This window comes from Conger conger, chromosome 5, assembly GCF_963514075.1.
Source record: "Conger conger chromosome 5, fConCon1.1, whole genome shotgun sequence".
NCBI classification, from domain to species: Eukaryota; Metazoa; Chordata; class Actinopteri; order Anguilliformes; family Congridae; genus Conger; species Conger conger.
Window position 1 is genome coordinate 34,511,978 of NC_083764.1, and position 17,711 is coordinate 34,529,688.

The following is a 17,711-nucleotide window of genomic DNA, read 5'->3' on the forward strand; positions in this document are numbered from 1 at the left end:
AAAAAAAGATTTCTGCATTCCGCTCTGGCCCCACCCAAAGCATGATGTAAGAGTTTATCTTTAAGGGTAAGAGTACATCAGTGGTTCTCAAACTCGGTCCTGGAGTACCCCTTTGTATGCCGGTTTTCATTCCCACCACAATTGCAATCCAAGAATTTTGAATTAATTTTTCTTTATTAGGTGCTTTTCATGCAAATAGAGATTATTTACCTTAATCCACATTATGCCAGAAATAGCTTTGCCATTACAAATAAAATATCCATGTACGTTTTGTGCTTAGGGGAAGCCAGGATTAAGTATAATACGTTTATTTTCTGAATCCAGCAGTTCCAACGAGCAATATTCTTGTTAAGATGTTTGGCAGGAGTTGTATTGCATCAAACTTAGTACTTGGTTGCAAGTCCTTTGCATTCGATGCCTGCATGAAGTGTCTATGCGACACATAGACATACTGTATGCTGAATATCTTCCCTACCGATGCTCTGCCTGTACTGCAGCCATCTATACCTTTAAACCTGTCTCCCAATCAGTGTTTGGACGCCGTTTTGTCCTGTTGGATGCTGATCTCTATGTGCTGAATTACCTTGAGAGCATTGCTGATCAGATCCCATCTGAAACCATCAACTCCCTGCGCCAGCGCCTGTATCCAGACCCTAATAAGACCCAAACAACAGGTAAGCCTTTCCCCATCTCAGGCCTGAACCACGGGTAAACCTACTCCAGCTTTCCTAGTTATACACTCAGCGAGCACTTTAGTAGGCATCTATTAGACTTATTTTTTAGACTTAGCGGTCTACTGCTGCTGTAGCCTATCCACTTAAGAGGTTTGACACGTTGTGTGTTCAGAGATGCTCTTCTGCATACCGCTGTTGTAATGTGTGGTTATTTGTGTTACTGTCATCTTCCTGTCTGGCTCTTCTCCTCTGACCTCTTTCATTAACAACGTGTTTTTGCCCACAGAACTGCTGTTTTTTGCACCATTCTCTGTAATCGCTAGAGACTGTTGTGTATGAAAATCCCAGGAGATCAGCAGTTGCTGAGATACTCAAACCACCCTGTCTGGCACCAACAATCATTCCATAGTCAAAGTCACGTAAATCACATTTCTTTCCCATTCTGACATTTCGTCTGAAAAGCAGCTGAACCTCTTGAGCATGTCTGCATGCTTTTATGCATTTAGTTGCTGCCACATGGTTGGCTGATTAACTATTTGCATTAACAAGCTGGCGTACAGGTCTACATAATAAAGAGGTAATGTACAGTTGTGTTCCAATAAATAGCAGTGCGTTAAAAAAGTGAATAAAGTGCAACTATTTTTTTTAGTAGCTTTTAGTTCCATATTTCAAATGTAGTGATAACATTACACATTCAATTCCAAATCAAAGCATTAACAAATTTTATTAAGTCTGCATTATTCTTTTCCAATCGATGTGTTCCTTGGCAAATTTTAACCGATTCTGCACGCCATCTTTTCAAAGCTTTACGGGGACTTCTTGCTGACATCTTAGCTTCGATCAAACATCTTCTGACTGTAACAGCACTTACAGGTAATTGTAGATCATCTTTGATCTTTCTGGAGCTGATGAATGGCTGAATCTTAGCCATTCTGACTATTTTTTGATCCGTTTTAACAGCAGTTGCTCATTTTCTTCTGCGTGTTTTTGGTTTTTGTTGCCATTTTAAAGTATTTGAGATCATTTTAGCTGAGCATCCTATAATTTGCTGATCTTCTTTATATGTTTTCCCCTCTCCAATCAAGCTTTAATCAAATGACATTGTTCCTCTGAACAATGTTTGGAACGGCCCATTTTACTTAGCAATTCAAAAGGAAATATATTTTATAACAATGTGTGAAACATTTGCTTCCCTTCTTCCTTAATAAAGGACAATTAATGACACCTGTTTTTTCACAGAATGAATGAATTCTCTAATTAAACTCCACACTGCTATTATTTTGAACATGCCCCTTTCAATGAATGAGTCAATTACTCAGATCAAGCAGTGTGCATGTCATGACAGTTGGGTCTGTAGTTTTTCTATTACGCTACTATATCTACAAGTAAATTATTTTCCATGCAGAAATATCACTACAACTAATAAAAGTGGTTCATCAGGTTACTGATGTTGTACTGCTATAGAGTCCTTTATTAGGAACATTTTTACTTTATTACACCTATTTATGAATGTGATTATCTAATCAGCCAAATGCATACAATCATGTAGATACGGTCAGGAGCTTAATGCTCACATCAACCATCAGAATGGGGAAAAAATGTGATATGTGTGATTTTGACCGTGGAATGATTGTTGGTGGCAGACAGGGTGGTTTAAGTATCTCAGAAGCTGCTGATCTTTATTGCAAAGAATGGTGCAAAACAAACACCAAAAAAAATCCACTGAGCAGCAGTTCTGCAGACAGAAACGCCTTGTTAATGAGACATCAGAGGAGAATGGCCAGACTGGTCAAAGCTGACAGGAAGGTGACAGTAACTCAAATAACCACAAATTACAACAGTGGTATGCAGAAGAGCATCTCTGAACACACAATGCATCATAACTCACTGTGGATAGGCTACAGTAGTAGAAGTCTAAAAGATAAGTCTAATAAATACCTAATAAAGTGCTCATTGAGTGTATATACACAGATGAGCCAAAACATTATAACCACTCACAGATGAAGTGAATAACATCGATTATCTCTTAACAACGGCACCTGGGATATATTAGACAGCAAGCAAATAGTTTGTTCTCATTGTGCTGGGATGCGGGAGAAATGGGCAGGCGTAATGACCTGCGCGACTTGTCAAGGGTCAAATCGTTATGGCCAGACAACTGGGTTGAAATGGCAAGGCTTGTGGAGTGCTCCAGGTCAGCAGTGGTTAGTACCTACCAACAGTGATCCAAGGTGGGACAAACCACAGACCAGCGATAGGGTGTTGGGCGCCCAAGGCCCATCGATGTGCGAGGGCAGTGAAGGCTATTCCGTCTGGTCTGAACCGAGAGAAGGGTTGCGGTACAAGTCTCAGAACATTTTAATGATGGTTACAGGAGGAATACAGGTGCATCTAAAAAAATTTGAATATCGTGGAAAAGTTCAATTTTTTCCATAATTTCATTCAAAAAGTTCCAGCTCCTGAACATCAAAAATCCAGTATCTCAAAATATTAGAATATGACATGACCAATCAAAAAAAGGATTTATAATACAGAAATGTCGACCTTCTGAAATGTATGTTCATTTATTCATTCAGGTCGACATTTCTGTATTACAAATCTTTTTGATTGGTCTTATGTAGTATTCTAATATTGTGAGATACTGGATTTTCATGAGCTGTAAGCTGTAATGAATCTAGAATATATTAAAGTTTAACTTTTTGAATTAAATTACAGAAATAAAGTTCACGAGTCCATTTTTTTTAGATGCACCTGTATGTCACAACACACAGTGTATCGTACCCTGCTGCATATGGGGTGGCATAGCCGCAGACTGGTCAGTGCCCATACTAACCCCTGTCCACCTTCACAAGCGCCCGGCCAGGTATGCGTTTGTTGTTTACCTGGGGAAGAGATGGGACCAGGATACGATGTGGGAAGAAGGCAAGCTGGTGGAGGGTGTGATGCTCTGGGCAATGTTCTGCTGGGAAACCCTGGCATTCATGTAGACGTCAATTTGACACGCCACCTACCTAAACATCATTTCAGAACAGGTACCCCCCCGTACCAGCATTATCCTGGCATCTTTCAGCAGGATAATGCTGCCACACTGCACAAATTGTTCGCGAACGGTTTGAGGAAGATGACATTCATGGTGTTGCCCTGGCCTCCAAATCTCTCAGATCTCACTCCGATCAAGCATCTGTGGGATATGCTGGAACAAGTCTGATCCATGGCGGCTCCACCTCACAATTTGCTTAAAGTATCTGCTACTAACATCTTGGTGCCAGATACCACAGGGCACCTTGGGAGGTCTAGTAGAGTCCATGCCTCGTTGGATCAGAGCTGTTTTGGTGCAGCATATTAGGCAGGTGATCATAATGTTTTGGCTCATGTATATACACTATATAAATACTTATTAGCTGAAGATGCCAAGTTGTTGCAATTTATTCTCATTTTGGTGTCCAATTTACATAAGATTCTAACAAATGTATATACGACAACAAAGGAAAGAGGCAAAATATACGTAAAGTGAAATAATATATATTCAAACAATGTTACAAATAAATTTTACAGAGAATAAAAGGGTCAGAGGGATTAACCAATCAATGTGCAAAACATCCATGAATTCCCAAAAATTCCCATTTTATTTCCTTGGAAAATTTTTCATTTTACATAATAGGTCAATGACAAGCATGGCCTCAGTCATACTTTCCTTTTAGTCTTGCAGTGAAAAACACCAGTGTTCAAGCATTTAAAAAAAAACTAAAATAATTTTTTTTATTCTCCAACAGATGAAACACTGGAAACCAACGAAAATACTTTGTGATGAGAGTTGCACCTGGCTGTGATCTCCCTGCCTGCCCACCATGATCATTTACAACCACTTAAATCGTTTGCCACTTCTGCAATACAGCTGTGCAGAAACCAAGGGATTTAAATGGTCATTTTTTAGTTTAAATAAATGCTATATTAAGAGGTGAAAAGTTCAGCTTTCTGTTGCTCTTTTAACAGACTACTGCTGAACAACACAAATGTCCGGAGGGATGTTTAGATATGTAGAAATTGAGTAATTGAGTAGAATCTATGATCCATCATCTGAAAAATGAGATCCAAATGCATTTGTGACTTAAGACAATCACTTGTCCAACTCAATGACAAATGATTATTAAATACATTTAAGTGTTTAAAACTAATCTCAGGAGAAAATGACAATGCAAAACAATCAGATTAACCAAACACCCTGGTTAAATTAAGTGCTGTGCAGTTTGTCCTTAGTCTCACAGTTTTACAACATGTCTCAGACTCACATTTCACTGATCTGAACTCACACTGTTCAATAAAAAACTTTAACTGCAAAATGCACTGTAATAAGATTACAATGTGTAGCCTTTTATAAAAAAAATATTTCATACATCGGTTGACAAACTCAAACAAATAATCCCCCAAATAAAGATAATCTCTGAAAAACTTCTTCTCCCAAGGCAGGCAGGCATATTTACATGTGTTACATCATTGCGTAGACACTGGTGCTCATGTATCTGTCTTCTGTGCTACCATCAGCGACAGTGACATTTTCTGGCCTGTCCTTCAGTGGGCAGGTACACATTTGAGCTGCAGCTGATTCAATTTGTAACTTTGAGCTGAATACTCCCATCATGAACACGTCAACAATCAGTCAGTTTTAATGTTTTCCTATACAGCTCAATTTGTATCTTGATGTTAAGTGGAAATTGAAAGTCACCTAAATGAAAGGGCAATTCAATCACTAATAGAGTTGCCCTAGATTCGCTGTTGCACATGCATCTACATTTAGTCTGGTCCCTGATCTGCGCAGGCTTATACAATTCATTCTGTAGTCTGACAGTACAGTACTTCCTTCCTGATACACAGATTATGGACAGCAAGAGAGCTTTGCTAGAAACTACCTGGTGAAAGCTGTACGTGGTTAATCTACCAATGTTTTAGGATGTTCATTATGTGATCAAGTCTTTTGTTCTGTATGGGTATGGGAACAAAAGACTTGATCCAACCTAAAAACCTTATCCATATCTAACCTGGCATATTCCTGTAACTATCATTTATAGAGTAAGCATTTCTTGGCAATGTATTTGAGAATATTATTTTATATACTTTTTTTTTTTTTTATAACTGAACAGTGTTGGAAAACATCTGGCATACATAATATGAAACATGCTTATGAAAATTAATACAATGATGAAACAATTGGTGAAACAATTGAGGAAAACAACAGAAAATATTCTACCTTTTCCCTTTTTTTTACTTAATAAAATAAGAAAGTTTATCTTTAGGAAAGGGGAAAAAAACTGCCATTTATATATCTTTCAGAGTCAACTTGTTTTATGTCACTGTCAATAGCTTGGCATTGAACTGCTACAAGTAAATACTTGATAAATTATATTAGGCTCTCATGTTAGATTCCATTATGATTTTTGCTCATTTCATGAATTTAGAAGCAGAAGCAATCCATGTATTACTAGTCTCCAAAAAGATTATTCTTTTCTGAAGCTAAGCATTCTGAAAATGACAAATGAAGCATGTGCAATTTTACACATTTCCAAAGCAAGTTTTACACCAATGGTTCCAAGTGAGATTGAACCTTGAGATAGTGTCCCATATCCCTGACTGAGGTGGTATGCAGCCTGAGCCCAGTTCACAACTGGAAGAGCACGGTGTGAAGGAGCTGCGCTGGAATGTTGATGAAGTCTGCATGGATCTGGACGGACCACACTATCCACTCTGCTGTGACAACAAGTTCTGCTTGTTGATACCTGCTTTTCTGTATGTTGTCCCGTATGAGATTGCAGCAGTTCGTATGTGAACTGCAGGGTGTGGCTTTAGGGGCTGCTGACAATCCCAGCAGCAGCTGCACTCAGTTCTCCTTCCCCAGTAATACCAGGTCAAGAAAGCAAAGCCACTTCAATATGCTAGAGCTGATGTTGAGAGGTGAAGCAGGGGAGATTTGTGAGGGCAGGGAGGGGGGATGTGTGCATGCAGCACATAACACAGGAGCAAGGCCCCCAGTATGTTCCATGTTCCCCCCAGTTGAAAAGCTTAACCATCCTGAAAACACTGTAGGAGATTTAGGGGGCAGACAGTGCGAATAAAATAAAAATAAAAATAAAAAAGAAAGAAAAAATACTGAGTTATATTAGTCAGGGTTCAAGGACATAGGCTGTCACTCCCAAATGCAATGCCCTGGTTCCCATGACCTGGGCACTGGAGGCATCACCACGGGGCATCGGCTTCAGAAGGCACAAACAATAACCTGCTGGGTTCCTGTTCTATACCGGTGAGATCAGAGGGCAGGGTTAAGGAGCTTTGATCTTCTTGGGTCGTGGTGAGGCACCATTTTCCGCTTTGATCGCGCCGTTCTCGTGCCCACCTAGTGAAGGGAAGGACAGGATAGAAAGGTAAATTTCTTGTGGCAGGAGGGTTTGAGGCTTTGGGAGATTTGGGGGCAGGACTCACCACTGTCCCTCTTGGTGGTGCGGGGTGGCTGCTTAGCTGCTGCTCTCTTGCGGGCAGCCTGCTCCTGCCTGAACTGGCGCCAGCGTCGCAGCTGGAAGCGAATCAGCTTCCATAGCAGCCAGGCCTGCGTCAGGCACACCATCAGGAGCACGGCCATCCTGCAAGAGGCGACAGAGCAGGCACTTCAAAAATGCTTGCGAGGTTGGGGCTGTAGCATTGCATTTCGGCCTCTGACAGGTGGAGCAGTCATTCGTAGCATGATTGCCAATAATCCATAGTGGTTTAGGGTTTGCTTTTCACACAACCCCCAGCAGATGTGAGCACTCTACTCCACAGCTGTTGTGAGCCCACCCTTGCCAGCATGTTGGACTTAATATGCCTAGGCCTACCATTCCAATAAAAGGGTAGAAATATCTTGATTTCAGTGAAATTGTGAATTCAAACACGGTAGCACAGTAGCTAACCAACAATATGAATAGTGTGAACCACATAGATTTCCGAAATCGTTAAAAAAAAACCCCCAAAAAGCTCTTAACCAGCTAACTAAAAACATTGGTGACATGTTTTGACATCGATTTACAGACAGATTTGACTATATGATAGGTCCCCATTTGTTATTTAATTTCTGTTACACTGGTTATTTTCTTTTATTTTTCCATTTCTCAACGCAAATTGAAAAGGAAAAACAGGGCATTTTTCTTGTTGCAGTGGGTAATCTGGAAACCAGAAAGTTTTTAGCTGTGGGTTTACAGTCGGTGGATGGGACAAAGTGAGGTTTCAGATCATGCACAAGAGTATAAATCCCAGTTGTTTCCAACCTCGATATGCTGGATGTTTATGTTATGCTTGTTGTGTTACATAACAAACCAATACATAAAGAGGTAAAGCCATTATTGAACTGATAAAATTAAAGACTGGTGAAGTTGTAGAAGGGTAATGAAACCTCAGCTTTAGCCCAGTCTCCACCAACTGCACAATTTTAAAAGATGCAGAAGGTGGCTGTGTCATTTGGGGGGGGGGGGGGGGGGGGGGGGGGGGTTGGCATTCAGTGATGCGTCCTAGTCAAGAATGACCACAAGCGAATGTAAAAATAAGATTAATTGATCTTATTAAATCCCACGTCAACCTCATTATGATCCATTAACCATGAAAAGTAGATAGTCTGTTTAGTCTAGCTAGTCAATCTACTTGATCATAATCATTCAGTTTCACTCAACATCACGTTGCAGAAGTGGTGATAACTTTTATATGAAATGATGATACCGCTGTGATGATGAACCTCAACGACTCAAAGACCAATGCAGGCTTACCAATACAAACTTTTTATTTCCCCTCCTCTGTGGTTCAGTTTGCTAATGAATAGCAAGTCAGACACATTCCCATTTAAGACACCTATATCAACACCTATTGTCAGGCGGTGGGGTGTTTCTCATCCTACATAAACACGAGACTTGTTGATCAGCATATTTTACATATTACATATTTACATTTTCATTTCACCATGTAGTAATTTCAGCACTTCCCATTTCAGTGTTTAAGACAAATCAACAGAATGTCAATTAAGAGTCATGTTTTGTATTTGGTTGCATATCCTTTGCATGCCATGACTTCCTGATGTCTGTGACCTATCAACATCATCAGAGTCTGGATATCTTATTTTCAGGTTGTCCTACAAGCGATACTAAAACTCTGTGCATTTAAATGGATCTCAATGGGAATTGGGGGGCTGGACTTTATTCAGCTGTAAATGATCTTGATACCGTATGGAACACATTTGTTGGCTAAATGGCTTCAAGTCATCAAGGGTCCAATGTATCAAATGAGCCTCAAATGATCATGCTGCTGCCAGATATGCAGTAGATACAAGAATTGTTTCTACGGAAAAATTGTCCTGTTGAAATCAATGGAAAAAAAACATTCAGAAGAAACTATTTTTGTAGTATCTACTACATATCTGGCAGCAGCACAGTGGTTTGAGGCTCATTTCAAACCTTGGACCCTTGATGACCAATTCAGCCAACAAATGTGTTCCATGCAGTATCAGCATAATTTACAGCTGAATCTATTCCCTACCCCCCAATTCCCATAGAGATCCATTCAAATACAAAGTGCTTTAGCATTGCTTGTAGGACAACCTGAAAATAAGATATCCAGACTCTGATGATGTTGATAGGTCACAGACATCAGGAAGTCATGGCATGCAAATGATATGCAACCAAATACAAAACATGACTCTTAATTGACATTCTGTTGATTTGTCTTAAACACTGAAATGGGAAGTGCTGAAATTACTACATGGTGAAATGAAAATGTATAAAAATATCCTTTAATAAAAGCTGAGTCACAGAACATAAAATGGTAAATGGTTGGCATTTATATAGTGCCTTCATCCAAAGTGCTGTACAATTGATGCATCTCATTCACCCATTCATACACACACTCACAATGGTGATTGGCTGCCATGCAAGGCACCAACCAGCTCCTCAGGAGCAATTGGGGGTAAGGTGTCTCGCTCAGGGACACTTCGACACACCCAGGAGGGGATTGAACCGGCAACCCTCCAACTGCCAGACGACTGCTCTTACCGCCTGAGCAAAAGTCGCCCCACACACAACAAAATATAAAATTGGAAAAAGCAGAAATACACTACCGTTCAAAAGTTTAGAGTCTATGTATGCATATTTACGTGTATGGACATTGGGGATAACTTAAGCCTCACCTGATGAGAAGAGTGTTGAAGTTCCCTGCCTCCCAATCCAGACCATGGCTCTCCACTCGAGCCAACCCAAATCCCACAGCCAGAAACAGCAATGTGAGACTCCCCATGCGTGTGAACACAAAGCCCACTGCCCAAACGTCAAACCTATAGACACAAGTGCAGTTACACGCATCAGGGCGGCGAACTGCTCCACTGTGTCATCACCATACAGACATCAGATGAAAGTTTTCCTGTATAATCATGAATGATTTTTTTTTACTCTAAGGGCAGACAAAGATTAAGCCTAGGCCAAGACTAAATTCCATTTTAAATGGAAAATCTCCAAATTGAATTTAGTCTTGGAATTTAGTCCAGGACTAAACTTAATCTCTGAAACCAGCCCTAAATGTCCAAACCAGAGGATCAAACCAGAGTCAGAGCGTATATACTTGGGTACACACCTACAGCTTTCGCAGTTTTACAGCTGATAAGAGAATGTTACTATTAAGAACAAATAGTGGTTGCCCAAGAGTTGTTTAGGTCTGAGGGGGGGAAAGATAAGAAACAATAAAAATGGACTGCACTCGGATTTCAGTCCCTCTGGGCTAAAAATGGGTACATAGGCGAAAATAATAACTACCTTCATAGAAGATATGCACTATTTTCAAATTAAAGTGATGTCAACTGTTCCATCACAATCATTACATTAAAATGTAATTTAATCTAATTCCCGAGCACACAATAGGGCTGAGTAGAGACCTGGATCTGAAATGGCCATGGCCTCAGTTACTCACAGCTTGTGGTGGCTCTCATCAGTAAAGTAGAAGAGGCGGGAGACATGGAAGCCCAGCTCAGACACGTACTGCAGGAAGAGCAGCACCAGCCCAACTCGAGTCAAACTGCAGGAGGCAAAGCAAGAGGGTAAATGTGAGTGAGGGAACTCGAATGAGGGAAAGTGAGAGCAACACAGAAGTGTGAGGAAAAAGTGGCAGAATATAAAGGAGCAGAAAGTTGCAGGAATGTAACAAACTAAGGAAATGTATGTATTCACAACGTCCTGTATATTCAGATAAACTGCTTATAAAATCACATACATTTAATAAACGCTTAAAGAGTAATTGCTCTGACCATGTCAGCCTGGCTCCGCCTACTACACAGTTTAGAACAAATGCATTCTGTGGTGCCGGCAGTGTTCCATTAAAGTAATACACCAACATTTGGGAAATACACCTTTTACACAGACTTAGACGACATGTTTGATATCATTTTCACTTTTTTATGCATTCACTGGCTCAGTTTCCATGTTAGCATAACATGTTCGCTTAGCATGAAGACTCAAAGCCTATAGGAGTCAGTAGCCTACCTCCTTCAAAGTGAAGAAATACACCTTACAGCAACTTGAAAGCAGTCTTATTAACAAGAGGTATCATGCATTTTTTTTAATACATGTGCAGGATTTACTAGAAAAAAATTTTTTTTAGACGATTGGAGCTATAACCACTAAACATGTAGGCTATCCACCAGTCTTCCGCTGGTTGAGCACAATTATACAATATTGTTGGCATAAGCAGTGCTCAGTAATGCATATACATTTTAACTGTTTCAAGATTTACACCGGTTAAGTTTCAATTTTCCTCTTTGACTTGCATAAATTTAGATGAAATTACATGTTTGAAATCAGTCTCAATCATACATCATCCCCGTGCCTAAAGCTATGCATATTAGACATGATCAGGGCACCTGTATTATTTAATCTTTTTCCCCATGAGAGCAAGAACACTGATCATTAGCTACGAATTAGGATTCCGATCTGTAAAACACAATGCGAGGCTCCACTAACGTTCCCCCAGGTAAATCAGATTTACATTTCCCATTTTCAGCTATTTATAAGAAGAAACATACAAAACTAAATTGTCAATGACTATAGGAAGGAAGCTCCACAAAATCAAGCAGGCTTAAAAACAAACTATTATGTTTGTCTCGGATCAGTCAAAATAGCTTGTGCCCTTGGGCAACAGTATTAATGGGCAAGGCAGAGCCAGTTTAGTAGTAACCTTAGTATGCAGACATTGCTAGACTTGTTTATAAATTGTATACAGCTAGCCAGTTGGCAGTAAATTGCTTTTATTTTACTGTAAAAAATTGAATTCAAAATAAACATTTCTGAAGGACAGCGTGATATTTCACTTTAATGACTGTGGAATAGTAACTTTGCCCCATGTGCTTACTTTAACAGATAGGCCACTGTAATGTGGAGCAGGTACAGACTGATGTACTTCAGTTGACGAGGGATCTCTTCCTGAAATGGACAAGATATGAATGCTGCTCCTTTTCAAATGGAACAAATCAAAAGCAACCCCGTTTACAAAAATGTTCACAAAACAAATAGCTTTGTGTGCATGCAAAAACTGCACTGACTGCACACCACACACAAAAAATTTACTTTAGACATAGAAATGGCTTTCATTAGAGAAAATATTGGTTCAACTTAGTTTATAGAGTCAGAATATGTTACTGTGTGGCACTCTGGCTCTCCTCTCCTCACTCACCTTCCTCACTTTCTGGAAGTAAAGTTCAGGCAGGGCATGAAGCCAATAAGCCAGCTGGAAGAGGTAGAAAAACTTCACCTGAAACCTGGAATAAGAAAAACATATGTTCAACTGGTTAAACAGGGTGAAATATCCAACTAACCATGTAGAAGGAATCCCATCCACTACAGTCCTACCACAGCAAGGACCCTTCAAAAAGACCCAATCCAGTTCCAGACTCTACTTGTTACCTCCCGAATGAATAAAGCAATTACAAAAACTGATTCATACAATGCATTCAGAGCAAATGCATCTTGTCCTCAACTCTGAGAAACAAATTTACACAAGCAATGCTCTTCCACAGGCCTTAATTTATTTTGCCAACTTCAGTTAATTTTGAATGAGAAACGAATACTGGATATGGTTATTTTTCAGAATGGCAGAAAAGATGCATACAACCTCACCTAAGATGAATGTGAGGGTAATTCTCCCATAGGCTGCTGAGATTTAGAAGATATCCTTCCTGAATGTAAAGCAGCAGTGGGAAACAAGAAAGAGAATTAAGAGACTGCCATAAACAATAAGGGGTGGTCCTGCTACTCAGTTCATATCTATCCATTTATCCTATCCATCTATGTATCTATCTATATATCTATATACAGTCATATGCAAAGATTTAGACACCCCTGGTCAAAAATCGTTATTTAAACCTTTGCCAATTTTAAAGCAAGCAATTTTAAAATTATGGAAACCCATTTGGATTATTCTTTGTTACTTTTTAAAAAGATGATTACTAATGCCCAGACCCAGCTGATTTACTCTTAGGTCTTGAATGAGTCAGGTGAATATAATTCCAGGGCTGAAGTTTTTATTCTGAAGAAACTCCATGCCTTCTACAGTATCCAACTGCAGAGGCTGTTCTGTCTGGTGTTAATAACCATGGGTTCCTCTAAACAGCTGTCCAAGGATGTCAGAATGAAGATGGTTCATTTCCAAGAAGGAGAAGGCTACAAAACTCAACATTTCAAACTGCCTATTTCCACTGTCAGAAACATTAATAGAAAATGGAAGATAAATGGAACAGTTGAAGTCAAGGCAAGGTCTGGAAGACTAAGAAAACGTTCAGATAGAATAGCCTGAGATCTGGTGAGAAATCCCAAAAGCGAGAATTGAAAGATTCAGGAAAGGCTACAGGAAGTATTTGCAAGCTGTTATAGTTAGGAGTTCGGAGGAGTTACAAAGTACTAACTGACAAAATTCACAAAAATCTTTTTTTTTTTTTTTTTCAGGTATTTTTCATTATTTTGAATAAAATTTAATTAAATAAATAAAAAGTAATCTGGCAGAAAATGTGTCATGTTTAACTTTGTAGCATGTTTGCTTCTGACTACCAATAAATTAATTATAAAAGGCTTTTTGACCAGGGGTGCCCAAACCTTTGCATACGACATATATATCTCACACAGACACAGACAGACACAGACAGACACACACACACAGACACACACAGACACAGACACAGACACAGACAAATAAATATAATATGAAAGCTAACAATTATACTTAATTCTAAGATTTAGCATACATATTCAACCATTCAATGCTTCATCAAGGACACTTGAATGCAACTTGTATGAAATGAGACATGATTGATTGGATTCCTTATTAAGATGGGTTGAGCCATCTCACCGAGAGGAGGAGATAGAGACTCCACATGGAGGACACCAGATAGAACACACACAGCTGCCCAGATTCGTTGAACTTGGTGTTCTTGCTCTTTGATAGATGGAGTCTCCGGTTTATTTTCTGAACATAACGACACAAAGAGGGTGTGAACATACAAATAACAGGTCCTGCACAGGATAGCTGGACAACCATGGGGACATTTTCTGACTGTCTTGGCATTACAACATTCTGAAGACATTGAAAGCACTAGACTCTAAAAACAAAAGCATTGGAGCCTGATGGATCTTTTAGCATTGTTCTCATTGGCATCAGTATGTAAATGTACATTTGAAATATAGTTTTCACCATCTCCATAAATACACATAAAGCTTGATTTATAATTGATGCATCCACGAGGGTCCTCACGGTGAAAATGACGTCACATCCATAGACACGCCCCTGCATGAGGGTCAACACGGCCGTCTCACGCCATTCCACATACAGCCAACATTTTCTAACTACGTGGATGTGCCCAACAGTCAGTCTGGGATAATATTGGTTTGCTGTGTACATGTGTAGCTTCAGCACACATATAAAGAGGGCACCTCAATGTGCCTCTGAGTTTAAATTAAATTAATGTTATGGAGACAACTGCACATGTGTAAATGCTCCAAATGTTTGTTGTGATTTGTCATCATTGAAATCCCACGCGTCCATCCATGTGGAAAGTATAACCCAGGCTTCCACAGTGTCAAGAGACCTGGTCTGAGGGACTTCAATTCAGTGAGAGGATTGGTCTGATTGTCATACATTGAATAATCGACTGTAGCTTGCAGCCCTGCAGTGTGATGCATAATTGGACACAGCACGGTCCATGGAGGGATTCTGTCCTTCAGCATATCTCACTGCTTACCACTGTTGGTAATTCTGGCAGTGCCTGTACGAGTTGCACATGAAGCACCCTCCTTAACTCATGTCCGTTAAAACTCAACTTGTGGACTGCAGTGTGAAACCAAGGAGTCGCCTGACATCTTGTTGTAGAGGAGAGAAACTCAAAGGCAGAAAATGGATGGTTATCTAGATGGGGTTAGGGTAGCAATCTGAAGAGACAAGTCTTCAGTCTGCATCAGAAGACGGGCAGGGTTTGTGTCATTCTGACTGCAGTGGGAAACCCATTGCAGAATCGTGGGTTCACATTGGGGGTGATATGGCCTGATGCCCAGAGGTAGCAGAACGGAGGGGTCTGGTAGGCGCTTCGAGCCTAATCATCTTCTGGAGATACATCGCTATCTCTTTTGGACCAAGGCTTTAAATTTGATGCAACCTGATATACACATATATTTATTAAATTCCTTCATGCAAATAATCTGCTACTCTTAACTGCAAACCATGATGGCAGAGGCAAGGACACCAGCAAAAAGGGAGTTGGAGCAGTCAGGCAGGAGACTATTGGTGACTAGACTAACAGTTGGGTTGAGTAGGTGGAGAGGGGCAGATTCTCCAGATGTTGCACAGGATGAATCTGGACATTCAATTAGAGGCCAGGATGTTGTCAGAGGGACAGTTAGTCATCGAGTAGCACAGGATTTATGACAGAAGAGGGTGACACGGTGGAGCTATCAAGTACAGAATTGAGCCAAATGGTGCTGATAATTTGACATCAAACTTTAAATATCCGGTAGGCAGGCTAAGATGCCAAGACTCTGAATACCTAGTCAAAGTCCTGACTTGAACCCAATAGAGTTACAGTGGCAGGACCTGAATTGAGCAATTCATGTACAAAAACAATTTGTCTGAATGAAAGCAAATTTTGCAACAAAGAATGGGTAAAGATTCCTCAACAGCCATGTCAAAGACCAATATCAAACAAGCGTTTTGTGTTTAAGGGGGGAAATTGTTCACAGGGATGATATGGGTGTTGGATAAATAAATTCAATACTTATTTTAATGGGTTTTGTGAACTCACGTTCCCTTTGTGTAACATGGAAAGATCTGAAACCGTTCAGTGACAAATACTCAATAATAGAGCAAATCACTTTCACAACACTATAGACCAGGGGTGCACAACTCTGCATTGTCTGCATACTGGTATTGTTCCAACCAATTGCCTTGTTTTTAATTTGCTGACAGCTCTATAAATTACACTGGTTCAAGCCTGTACTTGACCACAATAAAATCATGAGGATACACTAGCAGTCCGCAGCTGTAGCCGATAATCATATATTATCTGACGTGTATGAGTGAGTCAATTAAATAAATAAGACCAGAAGTTGACAAAATCCTGAAAGGGATCAGCCCTTGTTGTGCACCCCTGCTATAGACAATAGTGGTGACAGAGGATGAAAATGCAGAGAGTGTAAATTGACAGGTCAGCAGGATTTCTGGTTGTATGCCATCTTTCTGCTACAACGTTGTCCTTTTAGAAAGGATGGTATCAGTTAGCCAGGTGCTACAAGAGGACAGCCTTGCAGGTCTTCTGACAATGGGACAGACAGAAGTGTGGCTACAGCAGTATTGGTGGAGAGTTCATAAAAATATTCCAGAGGAAAGTGATGTAGCGACAACAGAGGAGGATGAGGAAGGTGGAGAGAAATTTTGAAGGTTGCAAAGATCAATGACAGGAGTAGGAAGAGGGACAAGGGGTTAAGTGGAAAGTTAGGAGAGATTGTGATTGGAGCTCTGCATGGGTGGCGATTGTCAGGTTGGTTGCAGAGTTTCTCGTGACCAGGTCCAACTGATTTCCTGCTTTGTGAGAAGTCAAGTGCAACGTTCATGTTTTTTCATATTTTTTATCATGCAATGAGATGAAAAGCAATGCAATAAATCGGTTAATGCAAATATTCAAAAATACAACCACTTATTGGTATCAACACCCACAGGTAACCAAGACAATAATACTAATAATCAATAAAACAATGCGACAAGCTTACAAATATATTATGAATACCTATTGTGACAAGGTGAATTAACATATGCAAATTAGACAACTCCATGTATGTTACTGCCAAGTAAAAACAGATTTTCTTCAAGCCATCCAAGAGCATGTTACCATTATTACATGTCAATGCCAACACGACCCATACTGCTAAAGGATCACATACTCACATCTAGCACATACTCCTGTACCACAGCATGGATGATGATGATGATGAAGAAATAGAAGAGGATGGTGACACAGTCCCTCCATCCATAGTTATATAAGGACACGTCCCCTTCTACAGACAGCAAGCAAAAGGAAAGAGTAGTAGGTCAGCAACAACTCAGAGGAAGCTAGGCACTGTTCAGTTCTCTTCCTTTTTCAGTCCATGTTCTGAAGAAATCTGCACAGCTTTCAGATAGGGCTGTGGCGGGTAGCTTCAAAGAAATGGCTCTGAGCATTTATAATTGAGGAAAAGAATACCATAGACTTTAGTTACAATAAATATGCTATGAATGCAACAAAATAAAAAGTTTTACTCACAGCTTGAAACAAAATAAATGAAAAAACATTTAGGGAACATTCTATCAGCAGAAGCGATAATTCTGCATTTCAATCTTTCTGCTGTTGAACAATTAAACATTGTCAGATTGGTAGCTGGATGAGTAGTCATCATTTTTGTTTTCCATTAATTCAATATAGGCAGTTTTAAAGACACAAGTTACAGCTTCCATGATATGACACATGCGAGTGAAGCA

At 39.9% G+C, this 17,711-nt stretch overlaps 2 protein-coding genes across 3 annotated transcripts in view; one reads left to right on the top strand and one right to left on the bottom strand.

Annotated features, from left to right (window-relative positions):
* The window catches only part of efhc1 (EF-hand domain (C-terminal) containing 1), a 26,596-nt gene extending 21,593 nt beyond the window's left edge, over positions 1-5,003 (top strand). For both annotated transcript variants that reach the window (XM_061243292.1, XM_061243293.1), the window contains 2 exons: positions 531-674; positions 4,448-5,003. In XM_061243292.1, coding sequence (XP_061099276.1) covers positions 531-674; positions 4,448-4,482 — 179 coding nt within the window. In that variant the 3' untranslated portion in view covers positions 4,483-5,003. The remainder of the gene's footprint in view (positions 1-530; positions 675-4,447) is intronic.
* tram2 (translocation associated membrane protein 2) overlaps positions 4,292-17,711 on the bottom strand; it is a 27,139-nt gene continuing 13,719 nt past the window's right edge. Inside the window, exons 3-11 of the mRNA XM_061243294.1 lie at positions 17,142-17,251; positions 14,061-14,177; positions 12,836-12,894; positions 12,393-12,477; positions 12,072-12,142; positions 10,638-10,742; positions 9,865-10,008; positions 7,146-7,303; positions 4,292-7,059 (exon numbers count right to left, since the gene is read on the bottom strand). Of these exons, the coding sequence (XP_061099278.1) occupies positions 6,986-7,059; positions 7,146-7,303; positions 9,865-10,008; positions 10,638-10,742; positions 12,072-12,142; positions 12,393-12,477; positions 12,836-12,894; positions 14,061-14,177; positions 17,142-17,251 (923 nt within the window). The 3' untranslated portion in view covers positions 4,292-6,985. The remainder of the gene's footprint in view (positions 7,060-7,145; positions 7,304-9,864; positions 10,009-10,637; positions 10,743-12,071; positions 12,143-12,392; positions 12,478-12,835; positions 12,895-14,060; positions 14,178-17,141; positions 17,252-17,711) is intronic.